The sequence below is a fragment of the Microchirus variegatus genome (assembly GCF_963457635.1).
Source record: "Microchirus variegatus genome assembly, chromosome: 5".
NCBI classification, from domain to species: domain Eukaryota; kingdom Metazoa; phylum Chordata; class Actinopteri; order Pleuronectiformes; family Soleidae; genus Microchirus; species Microchirus variegatus.
The window spans coordinates 11313589-11332256 of record NC_139806.1 but is presented as its reverse complement, the minus strand read 5'-3'; the positions used below and the strand labels follow the sequence as shown (position 1 = coordinate 11332256).

The 18668-nt window shown below is 41.4% G+C and overlaps 2 protein-coding genes across 2 annotated transcripts; one reads left to right on the top strand and one right to left on the bottom strand.

The window, feature by feature from the left end:
* Positions 1–185: 185 nt before the first annotated feature.
* gpbp1l1 (GC-rich promoter binding protein 1-like 1) lies at positions 186–12763 on the top strand. Its single transcript, XM_083890027.1, has 12 exons — positions 186–316; positions 2015–3353; positions 3894–4008; positions 5950–6079; positions 8361–8689; positions 8918–8993; positions 9080–9276; positions 9823–9966; positions 10603–10758; positions 11362–11486; positions 11927–12029; positions 12159–12763. Exons 3-12 carry the CDS (start codon positions 3949–3951, stop codon positions 12333–12335), a joined length of 1497 nt encoding a protein of 498 aa, XP_083746153.1. The 5' UTR covers positions 186–316; positions 2015–3353; positions 3894–3948; the 3' UTR covers positions 12336–12763.
* Positions 12764–14217: 1454 nt separating this feature from the next.
* Positions 14218–17228, bottom strand: LOC310926784 (protein HGV2-like). Its single transcript, XM_083888971.1, has 13 exons — positions 17122–17228; positions 16713–16793; positions 16512–16615; positions 16125–16424; positions 15923–16011; positions 15760–15842; positions 15584–15657; positions 15289–15477; positions 15030–15196; positions 14876–14947; positions 14724–14801; positions 14482–14637; positions 14218–14327 (listed from the first exon to the last, which is right to left on the bottom strand). Exons 1-12 carry the CDS (start codon positions 17220–17222, stop codon positions 14500–14502), a joined length of 1476 nt encoding a protein of 491 aa, XP_083745097.1. The 5' UTR covers positions 17223–17228; the 3' UTR covers positions 14218–14327; positions 14482–14499.
* Positions 17229–18668: the final 1440 nt, after the last annotated feature.

Here is an 18668-nt window from a genome sequence, read left to right as displayed (position 1 = left end):
TATATGATATCTCGTTCAAATATTAGAGCATCCAAATAAGCCGTTTCGTTTCATCAGTTCACCAGTAATAACACTGTGGAACACCAATAAGTTGCATAAGCACGGCAGGTGTTGAACGCAGCACCGATGAGCCTGTTCGAAACCCCCTGTGCCAGCGCCAGTGGTAAGCACTCCGAAACCCCAAACAAACGTCAATAGCCGTGTTAATGGGAGGGCTGCAGTCGCTGAAAAGTTCCATCTTGTCGGTGCTTGTAGCTTTAATGTATATTTGAACCACTGTCCACTGGAAGCTATCTTGCTCCGGAGCGGCTTCACGGTACCGTAATGAACACAGCAAGTTAGCTCGCTAGCACTTAGCAAACTGATGAATGTGTGCTGCCGCTGTTAAGGTAGCCATTTTGAAACTGTGTTGTTCCAACGAAGCCAGGTCTGTTTACTTCTATTGTATCTATGTGACAGTCGCTTAAGTAGACACTTTTGGCTACCATAGCCACAACATATGCATCTTTACTTCAGCAAGCCCTCAGAATCTTCCAAATAACTTCAACTACCACGCAGCTTTCGTTGACCACCACCACCACCACCACCACTACTACTACTACTACTACTTCTACAGGCTAGGTAACGCTAGCTTTAGCTAATAGTTGCTGCGCTAACGTAAACGTCAGTTAACTTATCAGAGATTGCGAGTTGTAGAGTTGGGATATCCCACATTAGGATATTAGTCATCGCGGTGTGTCAATAATATACCACTGTGCGCCTTGAATCGCTTTAGTGCGCCAGTATGTGTAACATTGCTTAGCTAGTTAGCTTGACGAAGCGTGCGTGTAACGTTACTATGTTGGTCTGCAGCAGTGTTTGCGGACATGTGTGTGTGTGTGTTTTCTACCATGTGCAAAAATACTGAAGTCTAACATGTATCATTTTACGCTGCTCGTTGTTAGGTGTGCGAGTATTGTTTGTTTGTGAAGAGAATGTCTGTGCGGCACACTGTAGTAAACCCATGTCCGTGATAAACTATGTGATGCTGAGCTGTTATGTAATACTTAAGTGGGGATATGCCCGCGTTAGCGCCGACTTTTTGCATGCAGTTTATTTTTGTTTTAGGGTCCTGCTGTATTATACCGCGTCATGACTGAAACGTTGCACGTGAACCTCAGTTTCACCCCACCGTAGACTCACTGTCAGGCCCGTTTAGATGTGCAGCAGTTTGACAACAGGCACTGAGGTAGAGCGTTTTCAAGTTATTTTTACATTGCTATAAATATTTAATTTACCAATGGAGACTCGCTTTTATAAAGGAGACCGTTTCAGCATGATACTATGCTTGGATCACAGTTGTATTTGTTCTGTTTAATTGCGTTTGAGTTGCAAAACAAAGTTAAACTTAGCTCTTTAATAATACTGTTTTTTAAAAAGATGTATATTTCATTATATTTGACATATACATATTTTCAGGAACATTGGTATAGCAGGAAACTGGATTTAAAATAATAATAATAATAATAATACACCCCTGTAGATCAGTGATGGTGGTAGCAGAAGTACTAAATTGTTTGTTTTTCAAAACAACGTTAGTAATCCAATCACAGAAGGACCAACAATACAGTAAAACCTGTCAATCAGTCAATAAACTGATCAGAAATGAGACCCAGGAACAGTACACTTGTAAAAACTATATCTTTACAAGAGGATGTGGAGTCTTATCTCCCCTGATAATGGGGTGCTGATTCACCTGTATTAGTACTTTGGAAACTCATTATGTAGTTAGTGGACCTGTTGCATTACATTTCGTTCATACATGTAGTACAATGTTTTGTCCAATCTGTTCATATGATGCTTGACTAAATATTGCAAATGCTTTACACTGAAACAGCACCACAAGCTACATAAAGTTAATGAAACCAAACTAATGAACTGGTAGCTATGAGAAGGTCTGTTGGCTTCTGTGGCCTGTTGACTTCAGAGCCTAGACATCAGTGATGTTTTTCTAATTTGTTTGTTATTGCTGCAGGTCCAGTCTGTTCCTGTGCCGATACCCATGAACCATCAGCAAGCAAGCTGAAAACTGCACTGGAACTTCCTGTGTGTGGAAAAAAAGTCATTTGAAGAAGGAAAGGAAAGACCCACTTTGACACGTGCTATTTTTCAGTCTCAATTTTCCTGGAGAAAAACAAATTGATTGAGCTGACTTAAGTCTTTTTTTTTGTCCAAAAGAAATTTGATTGTTTGTCAAATGACACGAAGACCTTTTGGTTTGTGGATGATTTTTATGTAGGTTTTGGGCTTCTATATCTATGAAATCAAATCTACACCCTAAATCTGCTTTAATCAAGAAACAGCAGGTACTTAAATGGGCATCTCACAAATGTGATAATATAACGTGTGAAGATAAATTTGGCATTATAATGCATACTTTAGCTACACCTCTTTTTCACTAACCAGAACCGAAAAACAATGGCTATGTAACATAGGGTTTTTCCTCCTTCATTGTCATGTGACTTTGACTCCATTGAGCATAATTTTCTTCTAAGTCTGACAGTCTTTCACCAGTTTAATGAGGTGAGCAGTGGTTTTCATCGATGCCCATTGCCAGTTGAAGACTGTCTCTGAACACATTTTTCTTTTCTGCATGAGTTTAAGTGGAACTTAAAATGATTCGGTGAAACATACTGGCACACAGTGTGGCAGGACAACGCTGTCTCATCTCCCATCTGGTGTCCAAGTTGAACTGCTACGTAAACAACTGTCCGTGTTTCAGGAGAGACAGCTTTCACAGACTGCTTCCATTTATTAACAATAAGGCAGCCTGGCGTTTTCCTCTCTGCTGGGACAAATCGACCATCAAATCAATTCAATTTGCCAATCAGCATAAAGTCCAATCATGTTTTGAGACAGTAAGCGCAAAAGGTTCAGATGCATTGGTGAAGAACCCAGTCTGCCAGCAGAAAAGGAATTACCTGGACGGGAAACGGTATCACTCGGAATTCACAAGAGACCTAACCGGCATAGGAGCTGCCTGGGAATCTCATTCAAGAAGGAATATTAGCCCCTTGTAGACCTCTGCACTTCCGCTCTAAAATCAACTTCTGCTTTGCCAGTTCTCTGGATTGCCATTCCAGATCATTCCGGCAACCTTTTGACCTATTTCCCAGTGTTCCACCCTGGACAAAGGGATCTGCCTCTGGGAAAAGGGGCTGTACTGTCCTGGCGGAGGTGGAGAGGAGGTTGTTGGTCTGCTGCTCCTCATCTGTCAGTTCACACACACTCTTATCAGTGCCAACGGGCCTGAGGAACCGAGCCCAGTCGGACTGAGGGAGGAGGCAGAGGACTTCAGAGCCACAGTCTCTGGGGTAATAATAAAGCTTCACCTCGCTGGCTTAGGGCAAACATGCATGTGTGCAATAGCTTGGGGATGAATGGCAGAGTAATTAGTCAACATTTTGTGTATAGCAGGTGTTAATTTTTCTCCCAACGCACACAACAACACGCATAAGGATTTTAATTCAACATAGAGAGCCTAGCTATGTTGGTCATGGTGGTTTGAAAACATTTATCACATATAGCACACATTGCAAGTGTTACTTGTTAAGCTACACAAGATATTGTTCTGCCAAGCTGTCTGGCAGTTATTAGTTCCACAGACACAGCTGCAGCATGTAGAGATTTGATGCTTTCTGCTAATAAAAGTAAATGTTTTGCCTTGTCTTTTGGGAGACATTAAAACAGTGAATTTAAAAATAACAAGACACAACATTTGAAGGAGAGAACATTAATTCAGAGTAGCTATATGCATGAAAGCGGAATTGTGTCAGAAACTCATGTTACTGCATGTAAAATGTATCTAATCTGAATGTTAAATGTTTTTTCTTGTTATTCATATCTGTCTTTAGATCCTGGCCATGAGGTTTGATGCCTCGTTCCACTGACCAGAAACACTGGACCTAAATGGCGCAGCATGACTTTGTCCCTGCCTGGCTTAACTTCTCCACTCCTCAGCCTGCCAAGGTGTGTGTCTGTACTTTACATATATGTACATGTGTGTGTGTGTGGTAGGTGATCACAGGAGATGAGTCGATTTAAAGCTGTTGTGAACGTGTGTATCTTTGCACCGGAGTGTGAATGTGTGTGTGTGTGTGTGTGTGAGAGATCCTCAGTGACTGGTGATACAGTCAGTCCAGGGTTTAATGGAGGATCATTGTGTTCTGTTATGAAAAAGACTGATCACAGAAGAAAGGAAACTGTATGAAGTATATCATCAATGAACAGCTCCAGGTCCTGATGGAGGTTTTATAGGAAGCGGTCATAGATTTTCTTGCAGCTTGTCATACCTACATTTGGATCGGGCACTTGTGCATGTTATTATCGATGATCATTAATGGTACATAAGGGAAACACTTGTCATTTTTCGTAGAAGATGTAGAGTTTTACTCCATTGAGCAACATGTCGAGGACTTTTCATTGTTATCAGTGAAAGAGCTAGTATCAGTATTGCATGTTGCGTTCCATAATGTTTGAGGAGGTGTTTTCCTTTGGGAAAATACCCCCTGACCCTGAGAGGAGACTCCTCTGAAGAGATGCAAATGTGAGCATGGCTGCAGAGCAACAACATAAATAGTATTGTGTAACTCTACACCCATTTGTAAATACACTGCTATAATAAAAAAAACTATGTATTATTATTATTATCACAGTCACAACATGGACAATAAGAAAGAGGAGTTTGTGTTTAAGCAGCCGTCAAATATTTAGCCAATTAAGCTCTACATTTTGTGTGATTTGTGATCTGTTTGATTGTTTTTGTTGCACACAATGTAAATGTCATGAGCTGTGATAAAACTGTGGACTTAACTGATCTTTTGACCTGTGTTAACTGTCTGATGTCATACCTCGGTGATTTCCCCCAAACCACAGTTGTTTGAACTGATTTGGTATGCTTTTTGAATAATGCTGCAATAAGAAAGCTTAGGTGTTGCAGGAATAATTGGATACATTTTAGCCCTTTGTGTTTCTGCCTAGAGCTGTGTGCAATCTGAATGTGGAAGTTGCCCAGTTTAGTCTGTTAGAGAAAATGGAGCACAAGGCATTGTCCTCATTTGAATCTAGTCTAGTCTCTGCAGAATATGTTGAAATGACTGGGATGGAACTGATCATTTGAAGTCAATGTCAAACACTGCTGTCTGGGTAAGTAATGGACTATGCACAGTATACTGCCTTTCCCTTGATATAACAGACCTTCATCCTCAGATTTTTATTCAGTAACTGATTACACTATTAACTATGGGTTAAAAAAAGGAAAACAACTATGTACCACACTCCAGTGTAACAGGTGGCAGCTGTGGAACTGCACTGTTAAATCTTATTGTCATCCAACATTAAATAACAGCAACATGGCTACACTACAGTGACCAAGGGACTGAGCACTCAAGCATTACTATTAGACCATTTTGGATGCTCAAAGGATAGTAATCACTGGATTGTTCTAGAAGACTGGCGTCTAGCCTGCAAAACTTGCAGAACAAAAATGTTCAATATGTTGCAACATCTTCTAGATGACCATCCAGCTGCATATAGTCAAGTGGAGGTAATATACTCTGTAATGACCAAGTTAAAGAATACTTACTGGCAAGTTGTTTCATGAAACACTGAGCTGGTGTGATAGTGACTCAGATAATGTCAGTGTAGCAGTGGTAAGTGAAATGTTGCTTCAGCACAATGTGAACCAACAGCAGCAAAGCTTTCCAAAATGTCATGTAATCCAGTCCAAGGCATATCACCTTCACAAGAGAGTATTGTTGCTTTGCATCCCTAATACCTACACTGGAGGAATGAATGAAAGTAATTTATGCAAATTATATTTTTTTTACTTAAGGCCAAGCATGAAGTAGAGAAACTGCCCGTCTTTGTCTACACATTTATAATTGCCCACCGTCTCTCGTTTACCCACAGTCCCCTGCTGCCAACCTTGATAAACAAGGTGAGCCCCACCACCATAGAGACGGTAGAGCTGCTGTGAGCCGCCGCCGCCACAACTCCTCTGATGGTTTCTTCAACAACGGCTCCCTGCGTGCTCCAGCAGGTAACGGTGTGCACCAGTTGCCCGTCTGTGTGTTAACTTGATCTATAAGGAAAAGAAAATTAGCAGATTTAATGAAACAGAGTTTGGGTACAATGCAGTATTAAACAAACAAAAGGGTACAAAATGTTATTTGTTTTCTGCAACTTCTTGTAATTCATAGATTACAACAGATATTCTTCATGGAATAAGAAAACACCTGTGTAACTACAGTCTTTAGAGTAGCATTGTGGTTCATATGTGGCCCATGTACTGCATGTGTTTCAGCCTGAACAGACTTTCATCAGTCCAGTTCAACACGCAGTTGCAGTAAACATGAGTTTCTGAAGGCTGGCACAAATGAAAGCAGGAAGCAACTTGTACATAGGCTTAGGCGTGAAACTAGTGAACTTTAACAACAAAAAGAATTCCGAGTAAGAGAGGAAATGAACCCACTTTGGTAACTCAGTCCGCTGGATAGTGGTCACTGGGACAGTGAGTTGTCTACAGACATTTTGATGATCAGCCAATTGCTGTTCTGTTGTCAAATGGTTATGAAATGATGCACAAGTCAAAGTTTAACTCCATCCAATTGAATTCTTGTTTTTACCAGTTTTATTATATGGCGCAATGTGAGATCATTCACAAAAATGTGAAGGACATTGCACTCTCTCTGCAAGTGAGCACAGCAGATTCAAGATTCAAAAAGAGTTTGTCATATGTACAATAAGATTAATAAATTCTTCTTCACACAAATTCAGAGTTAAAGGTCAAAAGAAATGGATATATAGTTAAAAGTAATAAAGGAACACAAATTAAGGGCAATATAACTAGAAATGCAATAGAAGGGTTTGGGTTGCATGTGCAGATAATAGAAAAAATAGACACTGTTGAAATAGAAAAGCTGCATGTTGTGCAAACTGAAGTAGGTGTGCAAATGAAACTTGATGTGCAAAATTATAGTACGGCGTATTGAATTTTCCCTCTTGCTACTGTCTTCTGCTCTTTCAGCTCCTTAACACTGAAGCAATAATATTGTGTGTTGTGCTCATGTTGTTTTTGCAGAATGTGAGTGTGTGCTTGTGTATGTCGGTTCACAGACAGACAGACAGACCCTTATTGTCCTTTGCATTCACAGGCTTGTTTGTCTGGGGTAAAACTCATACAGGCCTTGAGGATGTGATACTGATTTCTAGACAGAAGCAGCTGAAACAGACTGTGGCTGCTGGTCTAACTCTAGAAATATTTAAGACGGTAATTCAGGACATTCTGAGGGAAACCATAAGCCTGGTTTATACTATGCTAAACTTTTAAATGTGTAGAAATGACAGGAAAAAAACTTTCCTGTTATGTGGCACAAGCTTGTATTCAGGACACTGTCAGTCATGTGATTGGTCGTCTCTGTCTCCAGGTAGTTGTTTCATCTTCAACTATTGGACTCGGGCCAAAACAAATCCTTCTTGTTTGTCTTGCTTTCTTGCTTTTTTTTTGCACTGCACCTCGGATTCTTGCCCTCCTTCTGTCCTCTGAGTAGAAGTAAATTCAAAATCTCTTCCTTCTCAATTAAATCAACAACTTAATCAAATTCACTTAAGTAGGAAAACCGATATTCTGTACTGTGCCAAAGTCTCAGGCACCACCAGCTTTTGATGTCGTTCAAATACTGTGATCATTGGCATTTGGATTGGAATGATGTGATTGAAAGAGCAGATATTTGTTGGCATGAATTGGTCATTATTCGGACAAACACAGACTTTTACCAAGTACATTAATTAGGGTTCCACTCCAGGTTTAAGAGCTAAGACACTTGATAGTGTAGGTTAGTTAGGTGTTTTTTATTGTTGATTATTCTGGTTATTCTGCCTCCATAGACACAATGTTACATTTTTTATATATGTATGCTGTGTCCTTCAACTGAAAACAGGCAATATTATAAGCAATATTGTCGAGCCTGACTGAGGGATCATGTGTGTATACACTACAGCAGCTAGGGCAAAAGGCATTTATCAGGGTTAAGCAGAACAATATTTATCTTTAAGGTTTTGTTGGCATTTTTTTGTGTGCTTTCATTCATACACCAACCTGTTTGTAGCCGCCTCGCTTTACTGGCGACATGAGATCTTAACACTGCTAAACACTGATAAACATAGTTGTGTTGACTTGACTGCCCTTGTGTGAACTCATTTGACAATGGTTTGAATGTAAGAGACATTTTGTTTATATTTGACATGTATACACTACAGTTTAAAGTTGGTTTGAGAGACAATTGTTGAAGTTAAATTCTATACTTTTGTTGTCTTTGGAGGTGACGGATGGCAGCAGCCCTCTCTCCTTCTGAGGCATGACTCGGTGGACTCGGGGGTGGCCAAAGGAGGACATGGTGGGCTTGCAGGGGGATCGTGTTGGAAGGAAACACCGAGCTGGCACGGAGCCCCGCGGGGCGTGCAGGACAGCCACCACCACCAGGGACGCCACCCCAAACGGGGTGGAGGCGACAGGGACAGGCAGGGGGGGCACCGGCAGCGCAATGGTAACTTTCATCCCCGCAAGGGCACCTCGTACCAGGACAAGTTTCCCAACGAGGAACGCAAAGACAGCAAGGATGACAAGCTTAAGTTTGTGGAAGAGGACTTTGTGAGTAGATAACGCCTGATTCATTAAACAAACATAGTTCTTCAATGACAAAGCTTTTTGAAAAGAAAAAGATAATTTCAGTCGGTAGCAAAGCTATTTGAATGTTAAATAAAGAAAGCAGTCGGTGATAAATATGGCCTTATGTATTACATGAATTACCCTGTTGATTTAAGATCAAAATTCTGACTGCTAAGGTTTTTATGCAGATGCTGTATTTTTGTCTCGTAGCCTTCCCTCAACCCTGAAACAACTGGAAAGCCTGCGAGTCAGATGCGAGCAGTGGCTCCTCATGCTGGAGTGTGGGGTAAGAGAATTAACATTTGAAATTTGAAGCTGTATTTCTCTTTTTCTTGTTTGTAACATTTCTGCTGTGGTCTGATTGTGTTTTAGAAAACCCCCCTAGTGGCAAACAGATGGTGTCCAAAATGCTGGTGATCAAGAAGGTTTCCAAGGAAGACCCCAACACAGCCTTCTCTGCGGGGTTTGCCACTGCTGGCACTCTGCCCACAAATGGCAACAAAGCTCCCATTGCAGTCTCCAGTGTCTACAAGAACCTGGTCCCAAAACCTGCTGTGGCTCCCACCAAAGTAGGATTCACTGTGATGTGTTCGACTTTCTTTCTTTAATTTAGCAGACACACTGTTATGATAATAAACAGGGGTGTGCATCTCTCCCTTAGAGGACAATTAAATGCATCTATCTATATACATGGGTAACAGTAAGATCCAGGGAAGATGCTTTTTATTATGGAACTTATATGATTTGATGCAATCAAATTCTTTGTTTAATGAATTAAATAAGCCAAATCTGTCAGTGCTTTGCTTCAAAAAGTTATTTAACAAAAGACGAAACAATCTTTTGTATGTTTAAAGCAATGCATGTTCACAGTGTAGAGCATCACTTATTGTTGGTGGACACACTCATGCCCATATTATCAAAATAAAACCGCATTTCAGAGTCTTTACAAGAGTAAAAACGGTGCAGTGAGAGTAGCAAAGCAGCTTCATTCAATCAATTACATTAAAAACAGACCATCTATATGGCTTAATTTTTACACTTCAACTAATCTGAAATCTTATTATACATACTGCAGCTGTGTTTTAATAGTGAGTCACTGTTGTCCTCTCTTCCAGAGCACCCAGTGGAAATCCAGCGGTCGAGAGATCACCAAGTCTGGCCTCCACGTGCCAGGCCGAGATTCAGTCTTCACCAGCCCCGTCTCTGCAGCCAAACCCAGCACCCCAGTCAGTGCACCACAGCTTAGCGCCCCAAAAGAGGTGAGGACATCAGACGAGCTAGAGATTGTATATATACATGTGGGGCAATCGTGGCTCAACCGGAAGGTCTGGTCTCCATGTCCCTGGGCAAGATACTGGTACAAACACTGTATGAATGAGAATGAGATGTGTGAATGTCAAAACTGTAGTGTAAAGCACTTTGAGTTAGAGTGCTGTATAATTACAGGCTACTTATCATTTAGTTGCAACAAAACCAATTTAAAAATGATTATATTACAAACATACTTGACTTTTCTGTGAGCAAAGAGAGCAAATTCCAGTGTAGCACTCTGTACTGGAGCTGCACACGTGACATGTGTAGCTGACCTACCCCAGTGGGAGAAAATGACAGGTTTGGTCTAAACATAGTTGGTGTGTTAAATGTTAGTGTGGTTACTGACGGAGATGCTTACTCATCGGTGCACATCAGCAGCGTATGTGTCCTGTCCTTCCTGCAGTCTGTTGAAATGTGTGATCATGAACTTCCATATTCATGGAATATAACTGTAGCTGCTTTGTATTTATGTAGTTTTTTTTCTTTTTTGTGGAGGTTGAGGGGGGAAAAAAGTAGAAAGTTTTGACTCTTGTCTTGTTTGCATGGTTTCTCCCTGCGCCTTCTGCCATGACACCCTCCAGCACCCTTCCAGCACAACTCCACCCATAGACATTGCCCCATCGAGGCTGAAGCTGATGCGTCGCGGTCCGGACCGAAAGAGTGAGTTCCTGCGAGCTCTGAAGGACGAGGGCACCGGAGAGCTGACGACAAGCAGCAGCCCGGGAACATCGGGAGAGGTACTTGTGACCCATAAGAACACGTGTACAATCATGGTGTGGACCTTAGGAGCAGGAACAGAGTTGTTTTTATGCTCTGAAATGCTATATAAATACAAGACATAGCAGTAAAAATTCTAAAAATACAGGGTGGAATAACGCCCTACAAGAAGGAGTTCTGTTCTGTTGGTTCTGGGGAAGAAGCTGTTTATCAGTCTGTGTTTAAGGGACTTACTGCACCTGTATTGCTTCTCTGGGGGCAGCAGAGTGAAATGACCATGGCTAGGACGAGAAGGACCTTTCATTATTTTTCCTGCTCTCCTGAGGCAGTGAGGCGTTTCAATATCACACACACACAGAGAGAGTGGGAAGCAGCCAGTAATCCTCACAGCTGCACTAATGACAACATATCTTCATAGTGAGTGTAGCGTGGGATTTGTAGCAATTCTCTGACTCACGGTCAGAATGATATGACAAATTATTTTTACCGTGTATGTAACAGACCCCGTTTACCCTTACCTTGACATAAAGATCATTAGCCAGCACATTAGGGCCAACAGTGATGAGGGAAAGTATTTTTTTTTTTTTTTTAAATGTGTTCTCTTACTGTGTAAATTTTCTCAGGGTGAATGTAACACACCAGAGCCCAAAGCTTACAGTGAAGAAGTCTGCCATGAGAACGGTCTGTCCTACTCCCTCAGTGACTCAGACACTGAACACCTGTCCAGCTCCCTGGAGGCAGAGCACAGGTACCACATGCACGCACACACACATGCGCGCACACGCACGCACACACAGCTTTGTACAGCCGTTCTCTTCATCTGGACAGCCTAAGCAAACCATTACCTCTCACAGTTGATGCTTAACCTAACCAATTTAATTCAAATCTCAGCCCTAAATTTAACCACTTCCTCAGAATTGAGGTTCTGCCTCATTAGGACCAGGTTGTGGTCTCCATGTGGACTACTGGGCCTGACAAATTTGGTGTCTATGCCAGAAAATGTCCTTAAGTAGTGACACATATTGTAATTATAACACTGCAATCAATTCATTACATTCAGAATTACATTTCAGATGTTCTCACTAAAATAGGTTTAATGGAAAATGTTTCCTCAGCCTTCTTCACACACACACACCCCCCACACACACACACAGCTAAGCTAAGCAGAAAATTACTATGCTTATGTAGGTTGCTGAAGGCGATGGGCTGGCAGGAATATCCAGAGAATGACGACAACTTCCTGCCTCTGACGGAGGACGAGATGAGAGAGTTCCAGACTAAAACTGAACAGGTGAGACCTCAGGGGGTAAGAATGACTTTAAGTGACTGGTTGCAGAATCACATTTGTCTGTTTTTTTGGACTTAAACTTCACGAGAAAGAATGAAATGACACCTCGTGTCCCTGTGATTATGTGTCCAGCTGAAAAAGAACGGCATGCAGAGGAATGGGGTTCTTCCAAGGGTGCGTGGCGTGACCCTCCACTTCACCCCCTGGAGGAGTGTGGCGGAGGCGCACGTCGAGGAGGGCTCAGAGTCCGAAACCAGTAGCAGCAGCAGCCAGAGCTCCGATGACGACGACGACTGCATCAAATCCTAACGTGGCTTTATGGAACAAAAAAGAAAAAAAAACAACAACACAACAGCCAACTACACATCCCAGCAAGCAATTCCCCCTCTTCCTCTCTCATCTTTGTTTTTAGAGCACCATTTTGAATTTATTTTCTTTTGACTTTTTTTTTGTTGTTGTTGTTCTTGCACAAGGGAAAAACCAATCATATCCCAGTGAAGGGGGAGATTCCTGCTCCGCCAGACGTCGTTTTCCCTGCGTTTCCTCCTTCACTGCAGACCCCGCCCTCTTTGACCTCCCCCTCCCCTCTTCCCCCCTCCCTTTTTTTCTTCCTCGCTTTGTGGAACGGAAGTGTTCATCAAGAAAAGAAGGGCAATGAATGCACACTTGATTCTGCTTCAAACAGACTAACTCATTTCATTGATGATGCTGATGACACATTAATGATATTAATAAAAATTGGTTCCTGACAAGCTGATATGTTTCAATATGAATCTGGCTACTGTGGTGTTTTCTGTCGGGATGGGATGATGCTGCTTTTTTTGTGTCTGATACTGATGTCACGAATTCATTTCAAAGAGATTTCTGCTTTTGTGGAACAAATATTGTTCTCCCTAAAAGAAGAAATACATAACCTAAACTGTGTTAAATTTTACATTTTGACCTGTGTCGGACCAATACCGATTCCCATCCCTAGTTTTCAGTTCATTTTTGGTCAACTACATTTCTACGCACAAATCTTTCTCCATTTTTGCTGATACAGTTTGGAATTAAAGCCAATTTAAATGGATTCCATAGGCAAGGTTGTACCTAATTGATGTTGGGGTCAAAATTGTCTGAATATAAATGTTAGACACTAATGTTTTCCCATCTCGTCATTGTCTATCTGCGCCAATGTTTGTTTTTTAAATTCATATTTACTAAGACAAATGTGATTGTAGGCGGCAAACACTGAAAACCGAGAAGAAAAGACTTCGTTTTATCACTAAGATCTGTGGTTTACAATTTTGTGCCTGAAGAGGCTACAAAAAGATCAGTGGTCAAGCTTTGTCATGAATGTCGTTTCCTTAAAGTTTGTAATGTTTTCTTTTAAATGGTCAATTTAAAGTCCTTTGTTTCGAGGCTTAATTTGAACAAGTGTTTCCCCTCCACAGATACTTTGACTCTCTGCGGTGTAAGTACAGATGGCATTAATAAACAATTTGTTGCAGGTGAGAAAGCAAGATTTTGACTTCAGCAGGTAAATGAAAATGCATTATGTATTTGAGTTAATAACAGACACAAAAGGGAGACATCGGTGAAGCCCAGTGTGATCACACCTGCTTCTGTGTGCAATAATATTTAACTTTACAATGAAAGAGTTAACTTTGAATGCTAAATCAACTAATCCTGCACCATTTACCTCCTCAGGTCCACTCCCGTCCTACTCACCTGAGATACCTGGAAACCCCTGTGAACATGCGCTACACTGCTCTTAAACCTGAAAAGACAAGGAGAAAGGAGCCTCTTTCATCCCCAATCAGCAGCCTGAACCTCTGTACGTGTTCGGTGAGTAGTGATACTCTGAGAACTGTTTATAACCTGGTAACCTGAATAGACAAATGCTGAATCAATCCGTTAAAAACTTAAGGCATAAAAAAAATCTGCTTTTGTCTATAGATTTGCATTTGAATCATTACAATAAATTGAAATCTGAATTAACCCGTAATATTTAGGTCCACAGACCAGTTTAACTAATCCAGAGAAAACCCTAATTAAACATACTGATGGGGTAGTTGTGTTCAGTCTCTTTCAAAATAAAAGCAATTTTCCAGGGAAAATATTTCAAAATACTTTATTTTCAAACGGCATTGCAGTTAATGAACGGATTAGTGCAGTTTATTTTATTTTTTTAATCAAATGACAACATTTTCAACTTAACAGGATACATGAAGCTAACCAACACGAACACAACAGGCATAGAAAAAAGACATATTTACAACAAGTGTTGAATGGTAAGAACCTGGAGATCGACTTCACTGACTGAAAAAAAAAAAAAGAGAAAAAAACTTTAGTTAGAATATCAACCTTCTTCCATGTGGATTTCTGTAGTTAGAGGCCAAACACAGGGGCTTTTATTCTGAAAAATTTCAGCATTTCAGCTTTAAATGTGGGCACAAAACACAGCAGCTCGTACCTCTCCACTTCCACAGTGTTAGTGCATCCGTTTCGTCTCCTTGCAGTCTTTTTCTGATGCATCAGTCGCAGGATTCTTCACTCCGTTGGTTTGGTCGTCGCCCTGCTTCACCTTCTTAACCACGCCTTCCTTTACTGGACTTTCCTCTGGCTTCCTCTGAAAAACAACAAACACTGGTTCATTCAGAGCTGATTTTCATACTGTAAATACAAAGGAGGGGGGGGGGAAAGTAACTGCCTCACCTTCTTCCTGACCAGATGGGAGATGTTTGAGACTGGAGCTGTGGAAGCGGCATGTCCGTTGGTCGATGTGCCATTAGTCTGGAAGTAAAACAAAAATAGGTTAAACAACAATATTGTTATTCATTTGTACATCATAAGAAAGTGCAACTCACTTTTGAAGAGGAGGACGCGTCACCGTTCTGTGCTTTGGTCTCGGCGAATGACGAGGAGGTAGAGCTTTCACCCTGAGAACAACAAACGATATACATTTGCATCAAATTGTTTGTGTTGGATGGGTTTATAGCAAGTACAAGAGGCCTAACTCACCAGTACACCGGTCTCGGAAGCAGCACTGGGCCGTTTCTGTCCCTCTGTGGCGTCCTCCACCTTCTCCTGGATCTCTGGCAGCAGAGCCTTCAGCTCCTCCATCTCCTTCCTCTCGTTGGGCAGATCCTCTGGACCCTTGGCCTTGTCCAGTAGCTTATGCAGGTTGTCTGTAAAAAAATAAATTGCAAAAGAAGATGAGGAAATTAGCCTACGCGCTCCATTTTTGCACACCACGTGGCACACGGTCGCCAAAGTGTACCCAGCCTGCTCTTTATGACGGAGATGGAGCTGTTGAGCTCCTTGATGGCCTGGCTGTACTGAAGGTCCAGGCTGTAGGTGAGGCCCAGCTGGTAGTGAGTCTCGGCGAGCAGGCGGCTGTCAGAGTCCAGGTGTTTCACCTGCAGAGTCAGACACTCCTGGAAATCCTCCAAGGCCTGACCGTAATTTCCTGGGGGTAAAAAAAAAAATCAGAATATGTGCGTAAGATTTCCAGGATACAATACCGTGTGATCAAATCCACAACATTGATAACACCATATTGAATTTGTTTTTACCTGATTCAGCAGAAACTTCTCCCAGTTTGAGGTGAGCCTGAGCTGCCATGAGCTGATCGTCCTTTGTCTCCTTCCTGGTTAAAAAAAATAAAAAAATAAATAAAACATTAAACATGGGAGCTGTGGTTCCGTGATGGAAAAACTGCCATGTCGCAATGGTAAAACAGTTTAGAAACCTTTTGTAAATGACTTTCGCCAGTTCCAGCATCTCCCAGGCCAGCTGCAGGTTCCCCACGTCCTCCTCCTCCTCATCACTGTCCTGAGAAGACAGCACATTTAAACCCTGAAGACTCCAATCACCCGAGTCTCGACTTGCACTAGAACTGATTGGTCAAGTACCTTCTCAGCAGTGGCATCTCCTTCACCTTCCTCTTGTGTCTCGTCCTCCATTTCTGCGTCATCATCACCATCGTCGTCTTCCTCATCATCTGAATGGAAAAAAACAACTTCATGATCAGATGAAGTGGGAAAGATGTCTTTAAAGACATCACGGTGCTGTTTATAGTTAAGCTTCGTATTTAAATGGAGAGAGGAAAGACACCTTCTGCTTCCTCCGGTTTGTCCACTGCCACTTCCTCCGTTTTTTTGTCCGCCACCACTTCCTCTCCTTCCTTCGTGCCTTCCTTTTCCTTCACGTCTTCCTTTTCAGTGGATTTCTTCTCATCATCCTTGTCCTTCCTCTCCTCCTCTACCTCTTTGTCAGCAGCCTCTTCCTGTTGTTCTTCATCACCGTTCTTCTCCGCTTCTTTGCTCTGCTTCCCTTCGACCTTCTCTGCGTCTTCACTTTTCTTCTCCGCCATGGCGTCGTACACTTGGACCCTCAGCTCGTCTCTGGTCTTCTCTGTTGGGATGAGAATGGATCGTTTAAGTTCTTCTTGGAATTTAAAAAAAAGAAAAGACAATTTAAGATACATTAACCATTTCCTACCGTCAATGTTCTCAGTGCTTTCAACGTTTGAGTCTTTGGGTTTCTCTTCATCGTCCTCCTCCGGCACTCCCTCCAGAGCGTTACCCAGGACAGAGTTTTCCATCCTACGGAAACAAATACACTCATATGTTAGTTCTTCACACTTGCACTAGTTTCTACACAAAGAATAGGTCTGAACTGGGTGGAGATTCGTGAACTCACCGAGCCAAATCCAGCAGTGCTTTACCGCACCAGAAGAAAGCCTCCCCACACTCGTCGGCTGTGTCTCCATATGTTTTAGCTCTGAAACAAAATAATATATAGATTACATTCTTACTTAGAGAACTACTGGTGCTTCTCCTTGTTGTTTTTGCATTTCCATTAGCATAAGATGTATTATATTATGCTAAATACAAATACAGACCATTTACAAGTCACTAGTTTGTGTGTGTCACGTATACAAACTTTATTAGTTCAAACTTAGATGACTAAATTAAATGACCAACTTAAATTAGTTATAACCTGTGACACAATTGCTTTCCATGTGATTATTATTTGTTTGTTTGTAAAACTAGGGTGTATATATAGTGTGATGATGATGACGATGATGATGATGAAGAAGGACACTCACAGCATGCCGCAGGCCTCCTGCAGGACGCCCACCGCCTCCACCACCTTCCCCATCACCAGGTGCTTCTTGCCGGTGCCGATGAGCTTGTTGGCCTCCTCCATGTTATCGACACTGCGCAGACACACAACAGCACGTTCAGCTCAACTCTGGGACTTTAAAAAAAAAAAACACGTGAAACAGTGAGTACAGTTCATCCTGCCGCTCCACACTGTGGTGAACACTTCAACACACCCGGGGAAAAAATCATATATGAGCGCGTACCTTTGATTGGTGCCGGGGGGAAAATCACGTGAAAGACTGTGAGTGATGTTCGGCGGTGGTTCTGCGGCTGATGCTGCTGCTCCACTGACACGGCTGTTGTTTCAGTTTGGCGCGAAATGGTCCTGCCTTTTCCGGCTGACTTCCGTGTTCGTGAACTTGCGCGGGAGAATTCTTAAAGGGACAGTACTAGATAGATAGATAGATGGATAGATAGATAGATAGATAGATAGATAGATAGATAGATAGATAGATAGATAGATAGATAGATAGATAGATAGATAGATAGATAGATAGATAGATAGATAGATAGATAGATAGATAGATAGATAGATAGATAGATAGATAGATAGACGGACAGGTGGATTGACTGATTGAAAAGATGGACAGACGGATTGATAGACAGACAGAAAGACAGACAGATAGATAGATAGATAGATAGATAGATAGATAGATAGATAGATAGATAGATAGATAGATAGATAGATAGATGTGTAGGTAGATAGATAGATAGATAGATAGATAGATAGATAGATAGATAGATAGATAGATAGATAGATAGATAGATAGATGTGTAGGTAGGTAGATAGATAGATGTGTAGGTAGGTAGGTAGGTAGATAGATAGATAGATAGATAGATAGATAGATAGATAGATAGATAGATAGATAGATAGATAGATAGATAGATAGATAGATAGATAGATGTGTAGATAGATGTGTAGATAGATAGATAGATAGATAGATAGATGTGTAGATAGATAGATGTGTAGATAGATAGATGTGTAGGTATATAGATAGATAGATAGATAGATAGATAGATAGATAGATAGATAGATAGATAGATAGATAGATAGATAGATAGATAGATAGATAGATAGATAGATAGATAGATAGATAGATAGATAGATAGATGTGTAGGTAGGTAGATGTGTAGGTAGGTAGATGTGTAGGTAGGCAGATGTGTAGGTAGGTAGATGTGTAGGTAGGCAGATGTGTAGGTAGGTAGATATGTAGATAGATGAGTAGGTAGATGGCTGGATAGGTAGGTAGGTAGATAGATCTCATGTCTTTAAATGGGACTTTCCTGGATGTTGTATAGATAGATAGATAGATAGATAGATAGATAGATAGATGGACAGGTTGATTGATTGATTGATTGATTGAAATGATGGACAGACAGATTGATAGACGGAAAGACAGACAGAACGATAGATAGATAGACGGACAGATAGATAGAGAGATACTATAGAATAGTGTGAGAAACAATCTACATTTAATGCAATCTACAA